This window comes from Sebastes fasciatus, chromosome 13 (assembly GCF_043250625.1).
Source record: "Sebastes fasciatus isolate fSebFas1 chromosome 13, fSebFas1.pri, whole genome shotgun sequence".
Classification (NCBI taxonomy): domain Eukaryota; kingdom Metazoa; phylum Chordata; class Actinopteri; order Perciformes; family Sebastidae; genus Sebastes; species Sebastes fasciatus.
This window is the reverse complement of record NC_133807.1, coordinates 14891869-14913472: the sequence shown is the minus strand read 5'-3', so window position 1 is coordinate 14913472 and position 21604 is coordinate 14891869. Positions and strand designations below refer to the sequence as shown.

General features: G+C 39.5%; 1 protein-coding gene across 1 annotated transcript; it reads right to left on the bottom strand.

Annotated features, from left to right (window-relative positions):
- Positions 1–5199: 5199 nt before the first annotated feature.
- On the bottom strand, positions 5200–21472 carry pih1d1 (PIH1 domain containing 1). The gene is made up of 11 exons (XM_074655697.1): positions 21367–21472; positions 20031–20113; positions 18605–18662; positions 18299–18487; positions 11193–11254; positions 8152–8233; positions 7967–8063; positions 7161–7187; positions 6907–6985; positions 6027–6170; positions 5200–5315 (listed from the first exon to the last, which is right to left on the bottom strand). The coding sequence occupies exons 2-11, from the start codon at positions 20109–20111 to the stop codon at positions 5280–5282; spliced, it is 855 nt and encodes a 284-aa protein (XP_074511798.1). The 5' UTR covers positions 20112–20113; positions 21367–21472; the 3' UTR covers positions 5200–5279.
- Positions 21473–21604: the final 132 nt, after the last annotated feature.

Sequence of the window (21604 nt, the reverse complement as noted above, 5' to 3'; positions counted from 1 at the left end):
TAGCTCTCAGAGCTTTGACGGCTAGCTCTAAGGAAGGAAATGCAAGCAGGCTAACAGTGCTAAGGTGTCGCTAATTTTGACCTTTTGCGGAAAGCTTTATGATGCTTTTTATTGGCACAAGTCAGGGCCAGCTTAAGGCATAGGCCATATAGGCGGTCACCTAGGGTGCCACCTTCTGAGGAGCGCTGGTTGCCCTCTAAAAAATGAAATGCCAGTGGGCGCGCTTCCTCTTTTTCTGCATTGAGGTAACAAATGAACAAATAAAGAAAGGAAGAAAGAAAGAAATACACTTTCCCCCCTGTAACACTTGTTGTAGTGAAACTGACAAAACACTTTTAAGCCAAAAATATCAGGGACCAATTGTTTGTCTAAATTATAATAAATACAGTTATTTATGAAAAGAGCGGCACCGCCGGCGATGGCGAGCTCCAAATCCGAATTTTGCCTAGGGCACCAACAGGGCTAGAGCCGGGATGAAAATAACACGCAGTCATTTCTAAATCATTTTTTGGGAACCAGACAACAAACAGGGAACTTGACAATGACCTCATGGCCACTCTAAATGTTCTACACGCACGCACGCACGCACGCACGCACACACACACACACACACACACACACACTACAAACAGTATTATCGTAGTGTATGCCGACACCTGTTTATTACCCTCTACTATCCCCTGAGTGCTAAAGTTAGCTAGCCTGACATCAGGCTGTTAGCATTTGTGAATGTGGTTGGCAGTGACCACAGAGGCGAAGGAACAATGTGAAGGGTGGTAGGTTACACATGCACACACGTACTCACAAAAGCCTAATTAGCTGTCAGACCTTTGACGGCTAGCTCTAAAGAAGGAAATGCAAACTAGTTAACAGTGCTGAGGTGGTGCTAATTTCGCACTAACATAACTTGCGATTTTTAGGTTGTAGCGGGATCAGTTTTAAAGAAGATATACTGGCATCATGTGAAACTAGTTAGTACCAACCATGTCATACTAGCTTGTTGCAAAGGAGGCTAAATAACACTACAAACTTAGACTAATTTTGGTGAGGAAAAACTGGCATGGCCATTTTCAAAGAGGTCCTTTGACCTCTGACCTCAAGATATGTGAGTAAAATTGGTTTGATGCGTACCCACGAGTCTCCCCTTTACAGACATGCCCACTTTATGATAATCACATGCAGTTTGGGGCAAGTCATAGTCAAGTCAGCACACTGACAGCTGTTGTTGCCTGTTGGGCTGCAGTTTGCCAAGTTATGATTTGAGCATTTTTTATGCTAAATGCAGTACCTGTGAGGGTTTCTGGACAATATCTGTCATTGTTTTGTTAATTGATTTCCAGTAATAAATATATATAATTTGCATAAAGCAAGCATATTTGTCCACTCCCATGTTGATAAGAGTATTAAATCCCTGACAAATCTCCCTTTAAGGTACATTTTGAACAGATAAAAAATGTGCAATTAATTTGCGATTAATCGCGATTAACTATGGACCATCATGTGATTAAATATTTTAATCGATTGACAGCCCTAATATAATATGCCTACATAATAAATATGCTGTGTGATTTATACATGTCAGTCTGAGTGCCTGCCATGCTAACACAGATACACGGGTATAGAAATGTAGATGCAGATATATGCAAGAGGTGTCTATCAACACTTGCAAGTACAGATGTTTTTAAATTGTATCTCGTTTATCCATTGTATGCCACAAATAAAGCCTATTTAGTACTTTAAAAAGGTGATTTAAAAAAATATATATATATTAACTTATGAAATTAAAACATACGATTAAGTATTAAAGGGATGGGTCACTTAAACAAAAAAAATAATTAATTAATTAAAGAATTCCCAACATGTTTTGTCACTTACTCCTTGTGATATGACCTCATTCAGACTATTGCTGGTTTTCTTTGCAGACGTTTTGGCAACATCCATCAATAGACCTCTACTGCCGCTCAAATACAATAGAGGTGAATGGAATATTTTGTGCTGCTCAAAGCAGAGAAAAATGTGATTTGAAAAAATCATCAACAATGTGTCTTTTCAGAAACACTGTCCAGTTTATTCTGGGTAATCCAAAGAGCATGATATAAAAACTGTTGCCAGTGAGTTTTTTGGATTATTCATGGTAACATAGACATTGTTTCCAGAGAGACACGTTGCTGTTTAACACAAATTAAATTCCATTCACCTCCGTTGTGTTGGTGTAGCGGTAAAAGTTTCAGAAGCAGTTATCTAAAAACCTGAGAACATTAGGCAAAAATTCTTTCTGTGGCTGGAAAACTCTAGGAGTAAGTCAGAAAATATGTTGTTTTTTTGTAATTTGGGTGCAAAGGCACTTTAACTGAGGTCTATTTTTCTCAAGACACAAACTGGTTACATTTTTAGATTAGATTAAATTTTTAGATTGATCACGTTCAAGGTAGCCATTGATTTCCATTCATTTAACAAAAGTATGAAATTAACTTGCTTGAATTTTGCTTGAGATAGATAATAGATAATTAATTTACTTTATTATTATTATTATCATTATTATTCTTTCATTGCTATAGAGTTGTTGTTTTTTTTAAAGAAATTCTACCACCGTGTCTCATGCCGGAGCGAGGAAGAGTTTTTAAATTACTGACAAAACTGATAACTTGCAACAAAGTGTCCACTGTGATGGATGATGAAATTAATAGAAAAATCGTATCTAATCATATCTCGTATGTAATCATTAATCTTACTCTACTATAAACAAGACCAAGAGAGGACATATTAATAAAGGACAGACTGACAGACATACCTGTATGAAGGTGTCGTATCACCAGACACAAGAGACAGACAGAGGGACAGAGTCAGACAGAGTGGCTACTGTACAGACAGAGGGAGTTATATACAGAGATGTGGGGGGGCACTGTGTGTGTGTGTGTGTGTGTGTGTGTGTGTGTGTGTGTGTGTGTGTGTGTGTGGTCAGGGCAGGGGGCCACAGGCGGATTTAGCGGAGGCAGAAAGATGAGCACCTCGCAGGATTAGGGAGAACAGAGGGATGACCTCACTGGACAAATGGAGGGGTGCCATAGGGCAGGTGGAGAGGGGGATGACAAAATAAATAAAGAGGGAGGGTGCGGCGGTTGGAAGGAGAGAACGCTGGCAGAGGAGAAGCAGTTTGTAAAAAAGACAATGGTTATTACACTTTCATTCATTAAATCTGCCACCGACAAGCTGTGGGGAGGTAATGAGAACAAGAGTCAGACAGATCTGATGAAGGGATGGACGACCAGAGGAGCAAACAGGAAGTGGAACCAGGAAGCAGAGGGTGTATGTGGGCTAATTAGACTGACGGATTCAGAATTTGTAACAGAGGACGAAAGTGAAAAAAGGAATAGAGACAAACATAAAGAAATATCAAATACTATATACTGCAGTACCCAGTCTCAGCAGCTGTTACTATAAAGAACATAACATCCACAGCAACCGCATCAAAAAGAATAGCTTCATATTTTGGGAAATATGCTTATTGCCTTCTTAAAGGTACAGTTTGGGTGTTTTGAAGTGGGGTGTTGTTTTTTTAGATGAGCTTTTCTTTAGGTGTCTAAAATACGTTTTGCTGCCGGCCCCCGTCCACAGCACTATATTGCTTTGCTCCTGTGCTGGTACTCCTGTCTGTTTCTCAAATCAGTCAATCTGAAAACAGACCGTTGTCAACAGAGGGAAAAATGAATGTAATTTTCTTACTTCTGGACCCACCCACTTCTTTACTGTATATCAAAGGGAGAAGCATGGGAGCAGAGCGAGCCCAACAGATGTGGATGCTCGGCAACAGGAGGAGAGAGGGAGGGGGAGCGACAGGCAGCGGGATGACCAGAGCAGACCCAGAAATAGAAGAGTGACCGTTTTTACCATTAAAGGGGAGGTTTCCAGTTCACAGAGCCCACGTAAAAGTTCACCACATTACATCACAACCTGATCACAGTTTTGGCTACATGCATCCTGATTGGGTCTGACCTCATGTTGTGGAGGTCACTGTGCTTGCTACATTGCTAAATTGAAGTTTTAAAGAGGTCATAAAATGTTCCTCCATTTATATCTATGGTCAAAGATATTTACTGAAGAAATTGTTAAACGTCTAATTAGTGCAAGTGGCTACATTTTTTAACATTTTATTAAATTTAACATTTAAAAAGGGACAGTAATGTATGAATGTTTATTTCAGGGCAGAAGTTGAGTTTTCTGTCTTGACCTTTGACTCCATAGAGCAAAACCTTAAAGGGGAACTACTCCCATTTTCAAAATTCATACATGTTAATCCTATGGTCTAAAACAGTCCAAAAATATTAGTAAACGGTAAACAACTCTCTCCCAAATCCAAAAACTAGAGGGCTAAAACTCAAACTTGGGATATCATAGGGTATAAAGTGTGCAACTGCTTCATAGACAATAAATTGGGAATGATGTTATAGCAACACAGTCTCACGGCAGTTCGTGAAATAGTCACAAACTTTCAACAACGTATTTTTCGTGTTTTCCTATGAACTTTCCTAGGCCATGGAAATATTGTAATTTGTAATTTGGGTGGTGTTCCCCTTTAACTCAAGGTCCACTTACTAACTCACAGCCTTCATCAGTTTTTGGGCCGGTGAAAACATGGAACCTGTAGGGTACTATACCTCTGCTGATCCTGGCTGCTGAAGGCTGAAAGCTTGTGAAAAATCTGGGTGTGGAACATGAAAGAGAAACGCTGTTCCCTCCCTCAACAGCCACAGCATCACTGGGATCCAGCAGGGCTTCAGTAGAGCTGCTCAGTGGCCAACTGGCCAACAGCAGATGAGGGGAATCCTCCAACTGTCACTGCGGGAATGTAAGGTACGCTGTAAAAAATGACAAGCTTGGCAAGGGATTTTTTAAATGTGGTCAGAACATTTTACTTCATATTTTCTCATTAACACAGCTACAGTGAGTAAGCAAACATTTGGATTTGAATGCTTTTAAGTGTCATCCCTACCTGTTCCCGAGAACAATCTACTGCAGAGACTGCATGTTTCACGACATGTTGACTGAAGATTTCAAACTGCCATACACTTCAGAGTCAGAGACACTTCTGATGCTATCTGACAATGAAGCAATGCATGAAGAAAAACATTTTACAGACTTTGGTACCCACTGCTGTTTTAATTGGGATTTAAGTCATGAATCAAATAAAACAGAGAAATGTGACTTTATAAAAACTACTTTTATTATCACAGCATCATTTTTTAACAAAAAATAAATAACGGGACATTGTTTCTGTAGTTTCATGAAGACACCACAGGCATGGTGACTGTAAGGATCTGGGGAAGAGAAAACAGGAAAAAGGTGTACAGTATTTTAAGAGACATAATGCATGTGTGTATTATGTTTGTTTACCTACTTTTCCTGTGTTTTGGAGTGGTGTGAAACTAGAGTTACTCTGTGTCTTACCGGTTTTGTTTTCTAGCATGTTGAGGCCCAGACACACCAAACTAACATCAGAGAACTAGCGGCGATGAAGGCTGACAGTTGCATCGCCTTAAGTCACCTTTGTCTTGGCCGACAAGTTGTACTTGAACACACCACAATAACTACAGCCGACGGCCAGTTAGCACGTGTGTTCTACGCCTGTGTGAGATGAAGTAACTCTCCACACCAGCAGGCGGCAGTAGTCTGTATTTGTCATTCGAAAAGGGACACTAGAGGACCGAGGACTGCGATATACAAGCCGTTGTTACGATACGTAAATGAAACAAAGCGGCGTTTGCCGACCATTTTCACACCACTCTCACTCACCACTTAGCTTCATTCCAGACGGCCATGCTCTTGTGAAAATATCTATGTGTTGAAATGATTAGATGAGATGAAGATAAAAAATGAGTTTTTAACTGTGTCGCATAACTACCAGTATCATAATCTAAAGTATCTAAGTCTGGAAGTGTGTGTTTATCCAAGTTGTTGCTGTTGAACAGCCATGAGTCTCCAAATTTGGGCCTGTTTGTGTGCAGTATATGCATGTGTGTGTTGTGTACCTGAAGGCTGTTGTTGTACTGTGCCACACTGTTCTCCTGGTCGATGAGGAAGGGATGGAAGATGTCGAGATAGTAGAGCGAGGGCCGAGCCGTCAACACCAGGCGGTCCTCGCCAACGTCCAGAACCAGAGAGCAAGACGACGGCTGCACGGGAGACAAGTTCACCCAGCTGAGACTCTACTACACTGACCATCTCTATATTTAACAATGATGTTCTGTATTAGATGTGATGTGATGACATATATATCATGTGCATATTATTATGAGTCCTTTCACACTGAATGCGATTATTACATGGCGAAAAAGCCACATAATTTTTTTTCCGGAAAAGAGTTAGATTTTTCTGAGCTTTGACCTAAGCTAATCATACTAGCTTTTCGTGTATAAATATATACATACATTTGCATAAAGCAAGCAAATTTGCCCACTCCCATGTTGATAAGAGAATTAAATAGTTGACAAATCTCCCTTTAAGGTACATTTTCAAAAGAATGTGCGATTATTTTGCGATTAATCACGATTAACTATTTTAATCGATTGACAGCCCTAGATAAAATGTATTCATATATTCAGCATTACAAAAGGAGAAACTTTGTACACCAGGACAAAGTGATAAAATGATCAGAAGCACAAAATATCTCCCAAATAGTGGGGCTATGAAACTTGAAATCACTTAACAATAGCAATTTGGTTGCATTCCTTTTTGTCCTATTATGTGTTATTGGTTTACGGGCTTTTCTGTTTATATCCTGCTTCCAAGTCACATTTCCCACATGTCACGGTAAGGTTTAAATGGATCGAAAGAAAGAAAGAAATAGGATAGAAGAGAAGAAAAGGGTGATAGACAAGCAGATATTTATGTATGTGTTTAGTGTCTTACCACCCCGGGTAGCTTTATTTCTGCAATGAGGTACTCAGGGTCCCCAGCAGGGGGCTCCACAAGCAACGTGAACTCTGGTCTGGAGACAGTGAGGGATAAGTGGAAAAGATTAAAAACAGACACAGAGAACAACAAAAGCAGGAATGAGAAACAACGGAAAAACAAGGTAACGAGTGAGAACAGATATAAACGTGTCTGGAAAGTTACTCTGACTTTGCAGAATACGTATAACAGACAGTTAAGAAGAGGTTTACCTTCTGGCATTAGCAGTGGAGCAGTCCCTGTAAGTAAAGGGACAGAGAGTGGGAGATATGAGCGCCTGATACAAGTCATAAACTCACTGGAAAACACTTTTTTTAATTCATTTTTTTCAAGTCATAAAATGAAGAGAAATGTACACGTTTCAGCCCGTGGTTTTAGTGAATACACGTGAAAATTCCCACACTAGTAATGATCTAATATAGTCTTAATGTTGTTGAAGACTTTTTAGATCACTGGAGCCCTGCAGGAAGTAAACTACAACCACCATATAAATGCAAAGATTGGAGGAGTAAAGTAGGGTCATACTGGCAGAGGCAGGCAGGCTTTATATCAACCGATTTTATCAGCTGTAGCCGATTAAAGTTCATTTAATGAGCTGGAAGAATCTACTAAATGAAATTCAGCTGTTATCAAAAAAATTTGTATAATTTATCCTAATCAAAGCCTTGTGTTGTCCTTATAATCCTTGTATTTTTCCACCAATACACCAATGCTGTTTCTATTCAAAGTACTGAGTGTTAGACAACTGTCTGTCTAAAATGAACCAAAAAAACAAAGATTTTTGGTAGAATTTTGATTATTATAGCTCCCAAGAGAACAAATCATGCTTTCAATCATGAAGATAATCTCATAGTTGTGCATATATATTGCAGACAACGATTATAGTTTTTTAATTTTGCCTGAACTTAATATGTAAAACTATCTTTGGTATTCTGAATGGCTAATATACTGCATATACATTTTATGTAGAAATCCTAAATAGATTCAGTATTTGGCCTATAGGCAGGCAATTACGTACTGAGGCTGCAGCTCTTGAATCACCGGCCTGCTCTTCGTTCGGATGTTCTGCTCGCTAACAGATCCCAAGAACTTCCTGTTCTTCAGCACCTTCCAGTCTGCAGAAACACAAGAAAAATAATATAAATATAAAATAATCTCCTCCCAATGATACTCACTCACTCACACAAACAGACACACACTCACCTCTGCTTAGCTCCAGGTTGTATTTGTTCTCCAAACCCTCTAAAGACACCAGAATAACAAACTGCTGGAACAAGGGATCCTTCTACAAGACATAAACAGACATTTCATTTTGTTACACAATGTAAGGTGAGCACATTTTGTTTGTTTACAATGAGCAGTTATACCACAGCTAATGGGAGGCTTAACAGGATATAACTATGGCATTGGGAGGCCCTCTGTTGGTTTAGTGTAGAAGGAACACAATGATCAATGTTTCACATTTCTCTCAGCAAATGTAAAATATACAATTTCATTTTTATTTTTTTTTCTGATTTTTCAATTCAGAGTGATATTTCAGTTACTGTTATGGAAATACATTTGAAATTTCCTATGAATGGAGGCAAAAATTGACATTTACGTCATAAATATCACGAATGTATAATGAATAAGATTTATCATGAATAATCAGTACAATTGACGACATAAACGTGCAGTAGTGAGGTCTTACAATTGACCAATTGGTAATTGAGAGGGGGTTAGAAAACTGTCAATTCATGTGTTTTTCTAATTTAAAAGTTAACACATTAATAACGTGTCAACGCAAATTTGTTTAAACGCCACTAATTTCTTTAATGCATTAAAGTAAATTGCGATTTTTAAGTTGTAGCAGGCTCAGATTTAAAGCATCATATGAAACTATAAAAAACCTAAAGAATCCATTTGTACAACCATGTCATACTAGTTTGTTGTGAAGGAGGCTAAATAACATTCAAAACCTACGCTAAATTTTGGCGAGGAAAGACTGTCATGGCCATTTTCAAAGGGGTCCCTTGACCTCTGACCTCAAGATATGTGAATGAAAATGGGTTCTATGGGTACCCACGAGTCTCCCCTTTACAGACATGCCCACTTTATTATACTTTGTTTCCCCCCAAAAGGGGGCGTGGTCATGAGACCCTACTCTTGATGACCTATTGCCGGTCTGATGTATTTTCTTAGCACCACAGTTGTCTTTTCCTAAATCCTTATGAATTCTCCTTCACATCTTTCCTTGACCTTGTGACGTTTTCCATCAAGGTCAAGGAAAAGTGGTTAGGAAAAGACATTAGGACGTCAGTCCAGGAGAGATGAACAGACGGGGCCAGTGGGCCAGTTGACAGTGTTACAAGCTGTGTGTTGGTTGTCTTTGCAAGACGTGTACTGTACCGGGTTCGGTAGAAGCTCTCTTCTAGAGGGAGTGTGTTTGTTTGTGTGCTGTAGTCTTTTGAATCAAGACTTGGTTGATGGTTTATCAGCTGTAGCTGATTAAAGTTCATTCTATGTGCTGGAAGAAACTACAAAATGAAAGTCAGCTGTTATCAAAAAAATTTGTCTCAGATCTCAAATGTGTTCTACCCTCATCAAAGACATTTACCAAGAGAACTAAACAACTTTCTACAGTTTGTTGTGTCTTTGAAGAAAGACGTCTGTCTGCCTATGTTTTTTGTTTTTTTGTTGTCTGGGTGATTTGAACCCTCAAACAGGATCCACAAGTCAGTCATGTTTTCTGATAACCAGACCATCCAGACAGTCAGAGAGAGAGAGAGAGCGAGTCAGAGACATAGATATAAAACAGTAGATGTGACACGTTGTAATGACTTGCCGTTTCAGGATGGAACCATATGGCGGCCATCTCTCCTGGGTCCAGTTTTTAAACTCGCTGTAATTGGAACCTGGTGAAAGAGGCTTGTGTTGTCCTTATAATCCTTATATTTTTATTTTTATTCAAAGTAATGAGTGTAAGAAAACTGTGTCTGTCTCAAATGAACCAAGAAAACCCAAAGAATTTTGTAGAATTTGGATTATTATAGCTCCAAGAGAACAAATCATGGTTTCAATATATATAATATGTAAGAACTGATTGATTGATGGTTTATGACACCAGTATGATACCAGTATCGCTTTCTTTTTGGGAAGTAGTTCTCATTTGATTTCAACTTTATATGTTGTTAATAAATTCCTGCATTTGTTTGTACTAGGGCTTTCAATCGATTAAAATAGTTAATAACGATTAATCGCAAATTTATCACACATTCTTTTTTATCTGTCCAAAATGTACCTTAAAGTGAGATTTGTCAAGTATTTAATACTCTCATCAACATGGGAGTGGACAAATATGCTGCTTTATGCAAATATATGTATAATTTTATTATTGAAAATCAATTAACAACACAAAACAATGATAAATATTGTCCAGAAACCCTCACAGGTACTGCATTTAGCTTAAAAATATGCTCAAATCATAACATGGAAAACTCAACAACAGACAACAGCTGTCAGTGAGCTGACTTGACTATAAAACTGCATGTGATTATCATAAAGTGGGCATGTCTGTAAAGGGCAGACTCATGGGTACCCATAGAACCCATTTTCATTCACATATCTTGAGGTCAGAGGTCAAGGGACCCCTTTGAAAATGGCCATGACAGTTTTTCCTCGCCAAAATTCAGTGTATGTTTGGAGCGTCATTTAACCTCCTTCGTGACAAACTAGCATGACATGGTAGGTACCAATGGATTTATTAGGTTTTCTAATTCCATATACCAGTATCTTCACTCTTTAAAACTGATTCCGCTACAACCTAAAAATTGCAAGTTGCATTAATGCATTAAAGAAATTAGTGGCGTTAATTTCCGTAACTTTGACAGCCCTAGTTTGTACACTTCCATTGCCCTTGTCTCTTTCCCTGGGTTTATTTTATTGTTACTCCGCCCCATCCCCTGGACCCTAATCAGGGGAACCTAACGCTGGACTTACAGTTGGTTTCTTCAGTGTGTCAGATAATAAATACAACTCTGGCTTTCTAAAACAGTTGGGGCAGATGTGATGCATTTTAAATACACAATTACACAACATAAACCAACTCCGAAATGATTCATACATGCGCATACATTTAAACCTCCACACATAAACATACTGTACATCATCCTAAGCCAGTATAACATCTCTAAGATTTCCTCTTCTTTTTAATAATAATTACAAAATTAGATAGTTGTATGGATGACAAAAAAAAGACCACACACCTGGCACTTCTGGAAGAACTCCTGGTTGATGACCACATCGTATGCTGTGCAACCCTGAGAGTCTGAAACAGAGAGAAAGACGTATTAATTCAATTCAGTCAAGGAATAGCACGGGTCAAACTAATTTCTTGCTTAAAAGCATTCCCTTCTGTTAGCACCATAATGGGAAATAAATGGGGAGCAACATAATGACATAATTCATAACAGAATAAGGCAATAAATCATTACTTAAGTGCTTAAGTGCTACTGTATGACAGTATACTGTATCACAGAAAGTACTAGCTGACGTTAACCACTCTCTCACAGCCAGAAACCCGAGAAGGAAGTCTCAAACTTGTGATGACATAGGATATAATAAAGTCTGAAGCTGCTCCATAGACAATGAATGGGACACATTGAATGCTTGTTTTCTTTGTTATAGCCAAATGAGCCTTATTCTATTGTAGTGTTCTCAGTTGTGATTGTAAAACAGAAAATGTACCCATATACTCAGAACATTCCCCTGGGTGCTCTGTGTCATCTTTCCCAACTCATGATGAATGAAGAAAATGGTTGTGTAAATGGACTTGCATTTACGTATATAGCGCCTTTCTAGTCTTCCTATCACTCAAAGCGCTTTACACTGTCAGGATCTAATCTAAATACTCATTCACACACCGATGGCACAGTCTTCAGGAGTATCTTGCTCAAGGACACTTCGACATGTGGACTGGAGGAGCAGGGTATCAAAACACCGATCTTCTGATTGGTGGGCAACCCGCTATACTTCTCAGCCACAGCCACCCTCGTATCTAGAACACCCAAGTTGCGCAAAATCTTGCAACACTTGCTGCCCGACTTCCTATCCTAACCGTAACCAATCAAAGTCAATGCCTAACCTTAACCTTCTCGTTAGAGTTTCGAATGTGAAACGATTGAATGCGAGTCTATGGAGCAGAGCCGTATAGTTGTCGGACCCTGGTTGGAGCTGACTGATGCTACGCCATGATTGGCCAGTCTGCGTTCGATGGGTGGGACTTAACGAAGGGTCAATAGTCTTTGAAAAGGCCAACACAAATTACAGTCGGCAGACAAAAATGTTATGTATTGGGGAGGATAAAGTACAAGTCCCCTTAATCCTTACATCTACAGTATGGTGCACACTCATTTCCCATTTTTGCATTTTGAATAAGGACACTTCAGGGGTCAATCAGATCACAGCTGGCTGGGGCCGATGCCCCTGTGGTCCACGCTCCTGGATCCGGCCATGATTTGATGAGCTCCAGCTTTCGGTTTTCCTGAGTAACCCCTCAGGTCAACATGAGTCTTGGAGAAAACAGGAAGCTCACACAAACCATTTGGCCTGGTGTTATTGGAAACATCCCTTCCGGCATCTGTCACTTTAAGTATGCTTGGCGTGTTCTTTTCGTTTGCACTGGTGCAGTGCCTCTGGGAGCATTAATGCCAAAGATTACTGTGACTACAATGGAATATGTCTAGACATGACTCCGTATCCCCCGGTGCCAGGAGTTCAGTACCATGAAGGAACATTTGAACCCACAGGCCTAAATAAAGAAGCGAGGCTTTTACGTAACCGTGGGAAGACGTTTATTTATTGCTCTAAAACCGCCATGAAAGTTGCTGCTGCTGAAAGTGCCATTACTAACTGTGACGACCCCTCCACTCCACTAGGTGTCCGGTGTCTTTTTGCTGGTTCTCCTTTGTTTTGCAGGAGAGGGTTGTCAGGTTGATGAGCCACACCTGGGCTTGGTGTGGTTGGGATAAAAGCTCTCTACCTTTCAACAGATGTCGCTCTCTCTTCCTTGGCTGGCACACCTGTTTTGGTTTTGTTTGCAGCAGACATTTTCACACACCCACACATGCCTACATTACTGATTACTGACTTTCCACGTTTATTTAGTTACTGATTGTTAGTTTGTTAAATAAATGCCTGTTACTATTTTTAAACTCGTCTGGTCTCCCATTTTTGTTGCAACCTTTGAGCCGGGTTGTAACACTAACATAACAAAGTATGCCTTAACATTCAAAACCTCTTCTGTAATTTGTTGTTTTATTTGCAGTGATACATCATTACACTTTTGCAGGGTCACTAACTTTGTAGAAACATGTGGGCCTGGTGGAGTACAGCTGTGAGTTCTTTTTTTTTTTTTTTAAGTATTTGGACAGTGAAGAATTTTCTGTTACGTGGGTGGTAGTAATGGACAAAATATGCTTGTTTTACCGGCACAATAGTCCTTGTATTCTGTATTCATGTGTGATGATGTTAGTCCCCATAGTAGCCATTTCATTGTATTGAGACCATTTTTTTAAACTTGACCTCACTGTATAAAATAACCTGTAGTGACCTCTCAGATAATCACAGCCTCATGAACCTTTACAGCCACAAACTAGACACCTAGAGCATTCAGAGGATGGATGGCTTTCCTAGCTAGATTGACAATAAGGGGGTTTCTGAGCAGTTTCCAGACAAAATATGCTTGTTTTACTGGCACAATAGTCCCCATCTGGAGATATGTACTTTTTAATGATACAGCATAATTGTATAATGTATAGCAAATTATTTTGCAAACCCCCTGACAGAGTGCCACGGACCCCACTTTGAGAATCACTGACATATGTATCCAAAAGTCTGTCTGTCTGTCTGTCTCTGTGTGTGTATGTGTCAAACTGCGCCCTGTACTCCTCATTGAACGGCATCACAACCATAAAACATACTGGTAATTCAAAATGAAGAGAACTATAGATTGTTTTTTCGTCAAGAAAAATGCTGCGGTGCCTGTAAGGCTACACCAGTCCCCGAAATCACAGGCGGAGCACCGCTCTGTCTCCCTGATAAGATTCTAATCTTGATCAGAGGCGCCAGAATCACTTCACAAGTGGGTAGGGCAAAAAGTGTGTGTGTGTGTGTGTGTGTGTGTGTTGTTAGAAATATATCATGAAGAATAATATGGAAAATGCTTAAACTATTATGTTACGAGTTCATTGGTTTGAAGATGTTTAGACTAAGAATTATAAGAATGAATACTGTGGCGCCTGAGGGACTTATCGTTCAGAGTCACAAGGGTGGGACGTCATACACATACTTTTGTGTAGATAGAACAGTCTCAAGGATACAGCCTTAGGGAAGAAACAGATAGGGGGGAGAGGACAGAATGATATGAACAGTAGACAGCGTTGTTTAAGGATGGAGTCAGATAAGAAGAAGGTCACATTGACATTGTGGAAAAGTACTAAGACTGATCAAAACTCTGCCCCTCCTTTCAGAGAATGTTTATGGCTGTGTATAAAGGCAAATGTGAAGAACAGCTCGGGGTTCATTCACTGCGAACTGATCACGGTATTACATGGTATCAGGGACACATTGATGAATCCAGAATTCTGTAATAACTCTGTGCAACTTTGATGAATATATATACGGAATAAATTGATACTGATTTTAACATAATTTGCAATCTTTTATGATTTTAACTCTGAGCTTGCAGCTGCCTAGAAGATAAACCAACACGCATGAAGGTGACGATTCCCTGGGGGAAATTCCTTCAATTTGGTGACCCCGACGTGATCTTCGGAAAGAGCGAAGAGCGAGCCAGAGACCGGACAACTCAGTGAGAGAGAGATAAGGGTACCCTGACTACAAGGCAAAAAGGTAAGCAGAACCTGTTAAAACAAAATCTGCATATTGGCATAGGATCTAAATTTATCTCTCTGGCTGAGTTTGAAGCATCTCTGTTTGACTTTTGATAAATCAAGTTGCATAGTTATAAGGATCTGGGATCCGCTAATGATCTGGGATCTTAGTTAAAAGGATCTGGGATCCGCTAATGATCTGGGATCTTAGTTAAAAGGATCTGGGATCCTATATAGTGTTTGGAACACTAATAAAAGGGATCTGGGATCCGCTAATGATCTGGGATCTTAGTTAAAAGGATCTGGGATCCTATATAGTGTTTGGAACACTAATAAAAAGGATCTGGGATCCGCTAATGATCTGGGATCTTAGTTAAAAGGATCTGGGATCCTATATAGTGTTTGGAACACTAATAAAAAGGATCTGGGATCCGCTAATGATCTGGGATCTTAGTTAAAAGCGTTTGGAACGCTGCGCTTGGAGCGCTAGAGTAGTGCGCTTGGAGCGCTAGTTTAGTAACGTCTGGGACGTTAGAGTTTAGTAAAAATAGCGCTTGGAGCGCCTGTATGAGTGTACATTAATAACTAGTATTCAGAGGAAAATTAAAACTTACTGTTGATACTGGGCCAACATCGCTGGAACATCAAAGTGTCCAGTAGAAGCTTATGTTGGTAGAATCACAGCGAGGGGCATAGCGACCCATTTACTCTGAATCTAGTTACTGTCATAAACTGAATAAACCTGTGTGAAATAGTACTGGACAAGAATGGATGGAGAATTTGACAAAGATTGGGAGGAGAAAGGCGGTTGTAACAAAAGGGGGTTAACCTTCGGCCAACAGTGGGCGAAAGTAAGATTACATTCATACGGCATCTGTACAGGGGGATAGAGCGCTGTTGTGGGAATGAAGAAAGTGATTCTCCCACTTCGAGGGTGGTTGTGACAGACGTGGCAACAGGGCAGGTGTTAGACGACCACTGTAGAATCCAGGGCCAGCACAATACGGTACCAAGGAGTTCAGGGAACTCAGAGGGATAACATCAATAATAATAATAATAATTATAATATTGCTATCTTTTTTCTTTTGATCCAGTGGACTGATCACCCACTGGAAGAAAAAGAAAAAAGAGGGGGGGAAAGAGTAACTAGAAGTAAGACCTTACTGGAGATAAAGGTACAACCACCTGTAGAAATCTCAAAGCAAAAATCTTGATAAAAAAGATTATTTCTTTCTTTTATTTATTTTTATTAAAAAATTATTTCCCTTCCTTAGTCCATGACCCCTAAATAAAAAGTACATTGATATTGAAGAGATCTTGAAAACTATTTTTTAAAATAGATGCAAATCATAGTAAACTCAAAGGATTGTGATAATCCACCTCAATTAATGTCGCCTAAACATCAAAGATATGACCACCAAATACAGTAAACAGTAAAAGGTATTTGACCAACTTGACGTGTGGGTTAACGAGTGTGGATTTCTAAGCACTGGCAGTTTTAGCATAAGACAGCTCCAAGCTTTAAAAAAAAAAAAAAAAAAAGTAGAAAAACGGTGGAACAAAGCGGTATCTTTACAAAAAAGAAAGCCCAAAAAGACGTTGAGAACCAAGAAAAACTTTAGCTAAAATAAACGGCATTTATCTTGCATCCGTAACTGAATTAGGACATCAATGGCCAGTAAAAAAAGAGACTAAAAAAGAACCAAATAAAACCCCGGACGGATGTTTTATTGTACAGTATGTTGATGACTTGCTCATAGCAGCACCCTCGGCCGAGGTGTGTCTGTCTCTGACGCATGCTCTTTTGTTAAGACTATATAGTTGTGGCTATAAGGTCTCTAAAGAAAAACTCCAGTGTTGCAGAGCGTAGGTATCATTCCTGGGAAGGATAATTACAGCCAAAGGCACTGACAGTGATTATACAAACAAAGTTATGGCACCATTGTTTCAAGTGTTAGGTGGTACTTTGGAACTTTAACCCCTACGCTACCTCCTTCGGTAATGCTATTAGACAAAAGTATCCCATACCAGCGGTTAAGCTCCACAACTTGGTGTTTAAGATTAAGAACGGGGAGAGTGGACGCACGTTCATAGAAAGAGCAAAGACAGAGTGGGTGGGGGCTACGGGGGTGAACCCAGATAAAGAATCACAGCAGTCTCTGTTCAGAATAGCTCTGTTAAAACATGCTCCGGAAGGAGTTAAGAGAAAGATACCCAGATGGCTCAAATTTTAACACCAGCACCAGCCCCGCCACAGAATCCTTGTCCACTGCAGGGCCCGCCACAGGCTATATATCAACCCCAGTATCATGTTCCTTACCAAGCTGCCCCATATCAGCAGCCCCCTTATCATGAAGGCCGGAATAGAAGCAGAGGGAGAGAAAGAGGCAGGGGGAGGGGGTATGCCCAACCAAGAGGAGGCAGTTGTTACATCTACGGAAGCCCGGATCACTGGGCACAGTGTGTGTTGGTACATTTAATAACACGAGACAACGTGTGTATTGCTGCATCGCCCTGTCTGGGTTTTTTTCACAACAATAACCCGCTAGCTGTACATTATCCTGCTTGTTACACGGCTATTTACTTAAGAATTCAATAATATGACCCAAAAATGGTCCGCAGAGTCCGACATCAGAACTTCGTCTATAGCAAAAGTCTGTTATAGAGCTACAGGAATGAGTCCTAAAACCCGGAAATGAGTTAGCATTTTAGCACTTCAAGATCCCTCATCTGGAAGTTGATGGGTTTTTCTGAATGGGTTTTTAGTTAGATGCCTGAAATAAGGTCTGTGATTAACACAAGCTGAAGAGATTTTAATGTGTTTGTTCTACGACATAAAATACATCAATAAATACCCCACACGTCGACTCGTCCTCCTTTACAGCCTCGTTGTGTATACTCGCGCTCATGCTGTAGTTCGTTTATAGCCTAATGTTAGCTTTTTACTTCTGGTGATGGCATTTACACTTCAAAGATAATAAAGTGGTGTTCATTTGTTAAGATTAGACGTTTGTTTGCCACAGATCTTATTTTCTGCAAGAATCCAAAACCTAATAGAAAAATCCCATTGGCTTTTTGTCGAGGGAACCAGGGTGATGCTAACTTTCTGGTTGGCCTACAAAAATACGTCATCCTTGGAGGACTCTATACATAGCAACGGTCTGCTATAAAGAAATAACAGACCGTAGAAGGCTGTGATCAACCAATCAGAAACTTTTTCCCCCACATTTGTTGTTTACTTCGCTCTATTCAGAGTCATGCTTAATATGACGAGTAAACACGTTACATATAACGCAAGTGGAGCCAAACTGACCTCTGCATCTGAAAACGTCTCTGTGCAGTGCAGCAAAGTCATTTCAGATGTGACAGACAGTGATATGTTGTAGACTTTAGTTTTGCTTTTGAGTACTTGATTCTGTAACGTTTGAAGAAAACGTTAGCCTGGAGCCCTGAAATGTATAGCATCTTTGGTCACATACTGTTGTCTACTTCTGTGTGTGGCTCGCCGAGGCTCATGGGAACTCTGTAGCCGCTGGGGTCTTCTGATTGGAGCAGTTCCACGAGCTCCTCTCTGGAGAGTTCTGGTGGCAGCGGGACGGAGTTTGACTGACAGATGTTGACGAAGACCTTCTGCGCTCCTGGCTCTGAGAGAGTCTTCACACACATGCCTGAGGGAAAGAAAGAGGAAAAAAAAAAACATACAATAAATCATATCCATGAACAAACTGTGGCACTGTTTTCCAAATTTGAGGATTTGATAGAACTTTTATTGTGGGGCTATTTACCAGGTTGTGGTCGGATTACTGTGGAGTCTGGGTTTTCAGTCTGCATCGTTCCCACGGTCTAAAACAGATAACCAGAAGTCTAGTTAAGTTCACGCATGGTTTGCAGACCCATTGGGAAGTTTTACACATATTCAACAACATCAAAAGACAAACAAATGTAGAGTAAAAAGCTTGGGTGTCACACACTTTACACTGGAATAATCCAGTATAAAACAGGCCTAACCGAGAGTATTTTGTTAATCAATAAAATAATCAAAAATCAAATCAAAATTAAAGCTGCTGAGCCATTTTGTAACACCCAAGCCCGAAACCCTTAAAATATCCAATTTTTCACCGCGTCTGATAAGTGTGCCAAGTTTAACAACTTTTTGAGCATGTTAAGGCCCTTAAAAAGGTGATTCATTTTTGTGAAAAATAAAAATAAAAAGGACGCTTAAGCAAAACCTCTTCTGTAATTTGTTGTTTTTTTTGCAGTGATACATCATTACACTTTTGCAGGGTCACTAACTTTGTAGAAACATGTGGGCCTGGTGGAGTACAGCTGTGATTTCTTTCTTTTTTTTTTAAGTATTTGGACAGTGAAGAATTTTCTGTTACGTGGGTGGTAGTAATGGACAAAATATGCTTGTTTTATCCTTGTATTCTGTATTCATGTGTGATGATGTTAGTCCCCATAGTAGCCATTTCATTGTATTGAGACCATTTTTTGAAACTTGACCTCACTGTATAAAATAACCTGTAGTGACCTCTCAGATAATCACAGCCTCATGAAACTTTACAGCCACAAACTAGACACCTAGAGCATTCAGAGGATGGATGGCTCTCCTAGCTAGATTGACAATAAGGGGGTTTCTGAGCAGTTTCCAGAACATAAGTGCACACTATCTAATCGCCGAAAAATATTTTTTTTGCAGAAATCTCAAAAGTTTTTTAATCCCAAATCACAGCCTATCTTTTTTTATGGTGTTCCTCAATGTCTTGGTGTCTTAATGTGGTATTTTGGAGGGATTATTGATAATTTTGATCAATTCTTGAGTGGTTTAATTAATTAAATTTAGCACCAAATCTGTGTAACAAATGGTATCAACCCAAAAATTGCTGCAACAATTTATGAGACATAATAGAGCATGGAATGGCCATCATATACTTCTATCATAATTGTTTAAACACTTATACACTTTCACAATTAATTTTAATAAATAAATAAATTAATTAATTCATTCATTCATTCATGTTTATTTCTATTTTTCAGACTAGAACAACTTGAAACACAGTGCTAATCTGCATCTCAAATAAATCTTCAGGTTCCCAGCTTTCAGATGATGTACACCACTTCTATGTGACATCTACTGTTGACCTGCTATCTCACCCTAAAAAGGAAAAAAACGGGTCTATTGTGTGTCTCAGAGGGTTAAAGCAATATTACCTGTAACAGCAGCTGTTGATACAGCTCCTCTTGCTGCTGTAACTCCAGCTCGGAATTGAGGAGTGAGGAGTCTGTCGCCATGGCTACGGGCAAAAATAAGTCAATGGTGTCAACTTTCAAAAACAAAACTGAAGAATGACTTCTTTTTGATAATGATAAGGAACCAAATCTGTAATGTGAAAGGGTCGCTCGTACCGCCTCTGTCCCCCTCATCAACCATAGATAACATCATTATAGAACAAACGTAAAACAAACCAAGGAACAATTACAAAATAGATATTAGATGTCCCATATTATGCTCATTTTCAGGTTCATACTTGTATTTTGTGTTTCTACTAGAACATGTTTACATGCTGTAATGTTTTAAAAAAAAACTTTTTTTCTCCTCATACCGTCTGCCTGAATATGCCTGTATTTACTCTCTGTCTAAAATGCTCCATTTCAGCGCATTTTGACAGAATTGCAACAGAATTGCAACAGAATCGCAACAGAATCGCAACAGAATCGCGTTGCTAGTCAACAGTTTGGGTCCATGTTTACTTCCTTTTAGCTGATGACATTCACATCCACTGCAACCAGGAAATAAACTTGGACACATTTAGAATGTTTACGTTTTAAAATTGAGGGTATAAATATTGTATATTCGTGACATCACAAATGGGCAGAAATCCTGACAGCTTGTTTCAAATGCAGAGTTTCTGGATACGGGCTGTGTGTATTTCCCTGTGGGTTGAGTTTTTCAATACTTTCACAGTATTATATAGGACTTAAGCCTGCTTTATAATAAAAAACATGAACAAATCTCACTTTTTTTAATAATATGGGACCTTTAACTAATGCTCATAGGAGTTTCTCTTCAACACGCATGCGCGAAAATACGCGCATAATTTCATAAAGTTACATTTGACTACATTTAAGAGCTTTTCCTACAATATAACAGCATAAACAGATGGGTAGGACCTTGGACTTTGTTATATTTCTCTCAGAGACATCGGACACCAGTGGGGACTGAGATATAAGCATAAGTCTGGGTGTTTGGAGTAAGGAAATAGTCGCTTTTCTTGCTTTCCTATCAAAGCCATGGATGTACAATAGGTGTCATCATACTAGCAAACACTAACGCTGGTTACCAGGTAACAAAAGGCAACCATCGTCGTCTTGGTTACATGGTCGTCATGGACGATAGCATAGCTTTAGCTTACTAGCAGTGCATACTAGCCGACTGGCTTTCCTCTCTTTGTTTTCTATATCAACTAGTTTCACTCACTGCTGTGTGTGTACGGTGTGTTTTTCTGCGTCCCTCCTTCTCTACACGTGTAAATAAAAACGTGTTTACCTTTCCACCCGTGTGCCGGTTACCGATGTGAGATGTCGCGCTGCCCGTGTTCAACTCAGCAACAACACTTCCGGTACGGAAACTTCAAAATAAAAGCGCCATCGCCATCTATCATTTATGAACTGGCATGGTAAGAAGAGCCTTGAGCTGGGTCCTTTTTTATTACCTGATCTTTTTTATTTTTTTTTTATTGAAGATAATTCATTTAAAAACATTAAGGCATTGTAATCTAAACTCA

Bases quoted from the DNA above. Each gene is read 5' to 3' on its own strand.
- pih1d1 (XM_074655697.1), bottom strand. From the start codon at position 20,111: ATGGCGACAGACTCCTCACTCCTCAATTCCGAGCTGGAGTTACAGCAG. The intron at 8,064-8,151 runs GTGAGTGTGTGT...GTGTTTCTGCAG, and splicing joins CAACCTGGAGCTAAGCAGAG to ACTGGAAGGTGCTGAAGAAC. The intron at 6,171-6,906 runs GTAAGACACTAA...TCTCCCGTGCAG, and splicing joins AAATAAAGCTACCCGGGGTG to CCGTCGTCTTGCTCTCTGGT.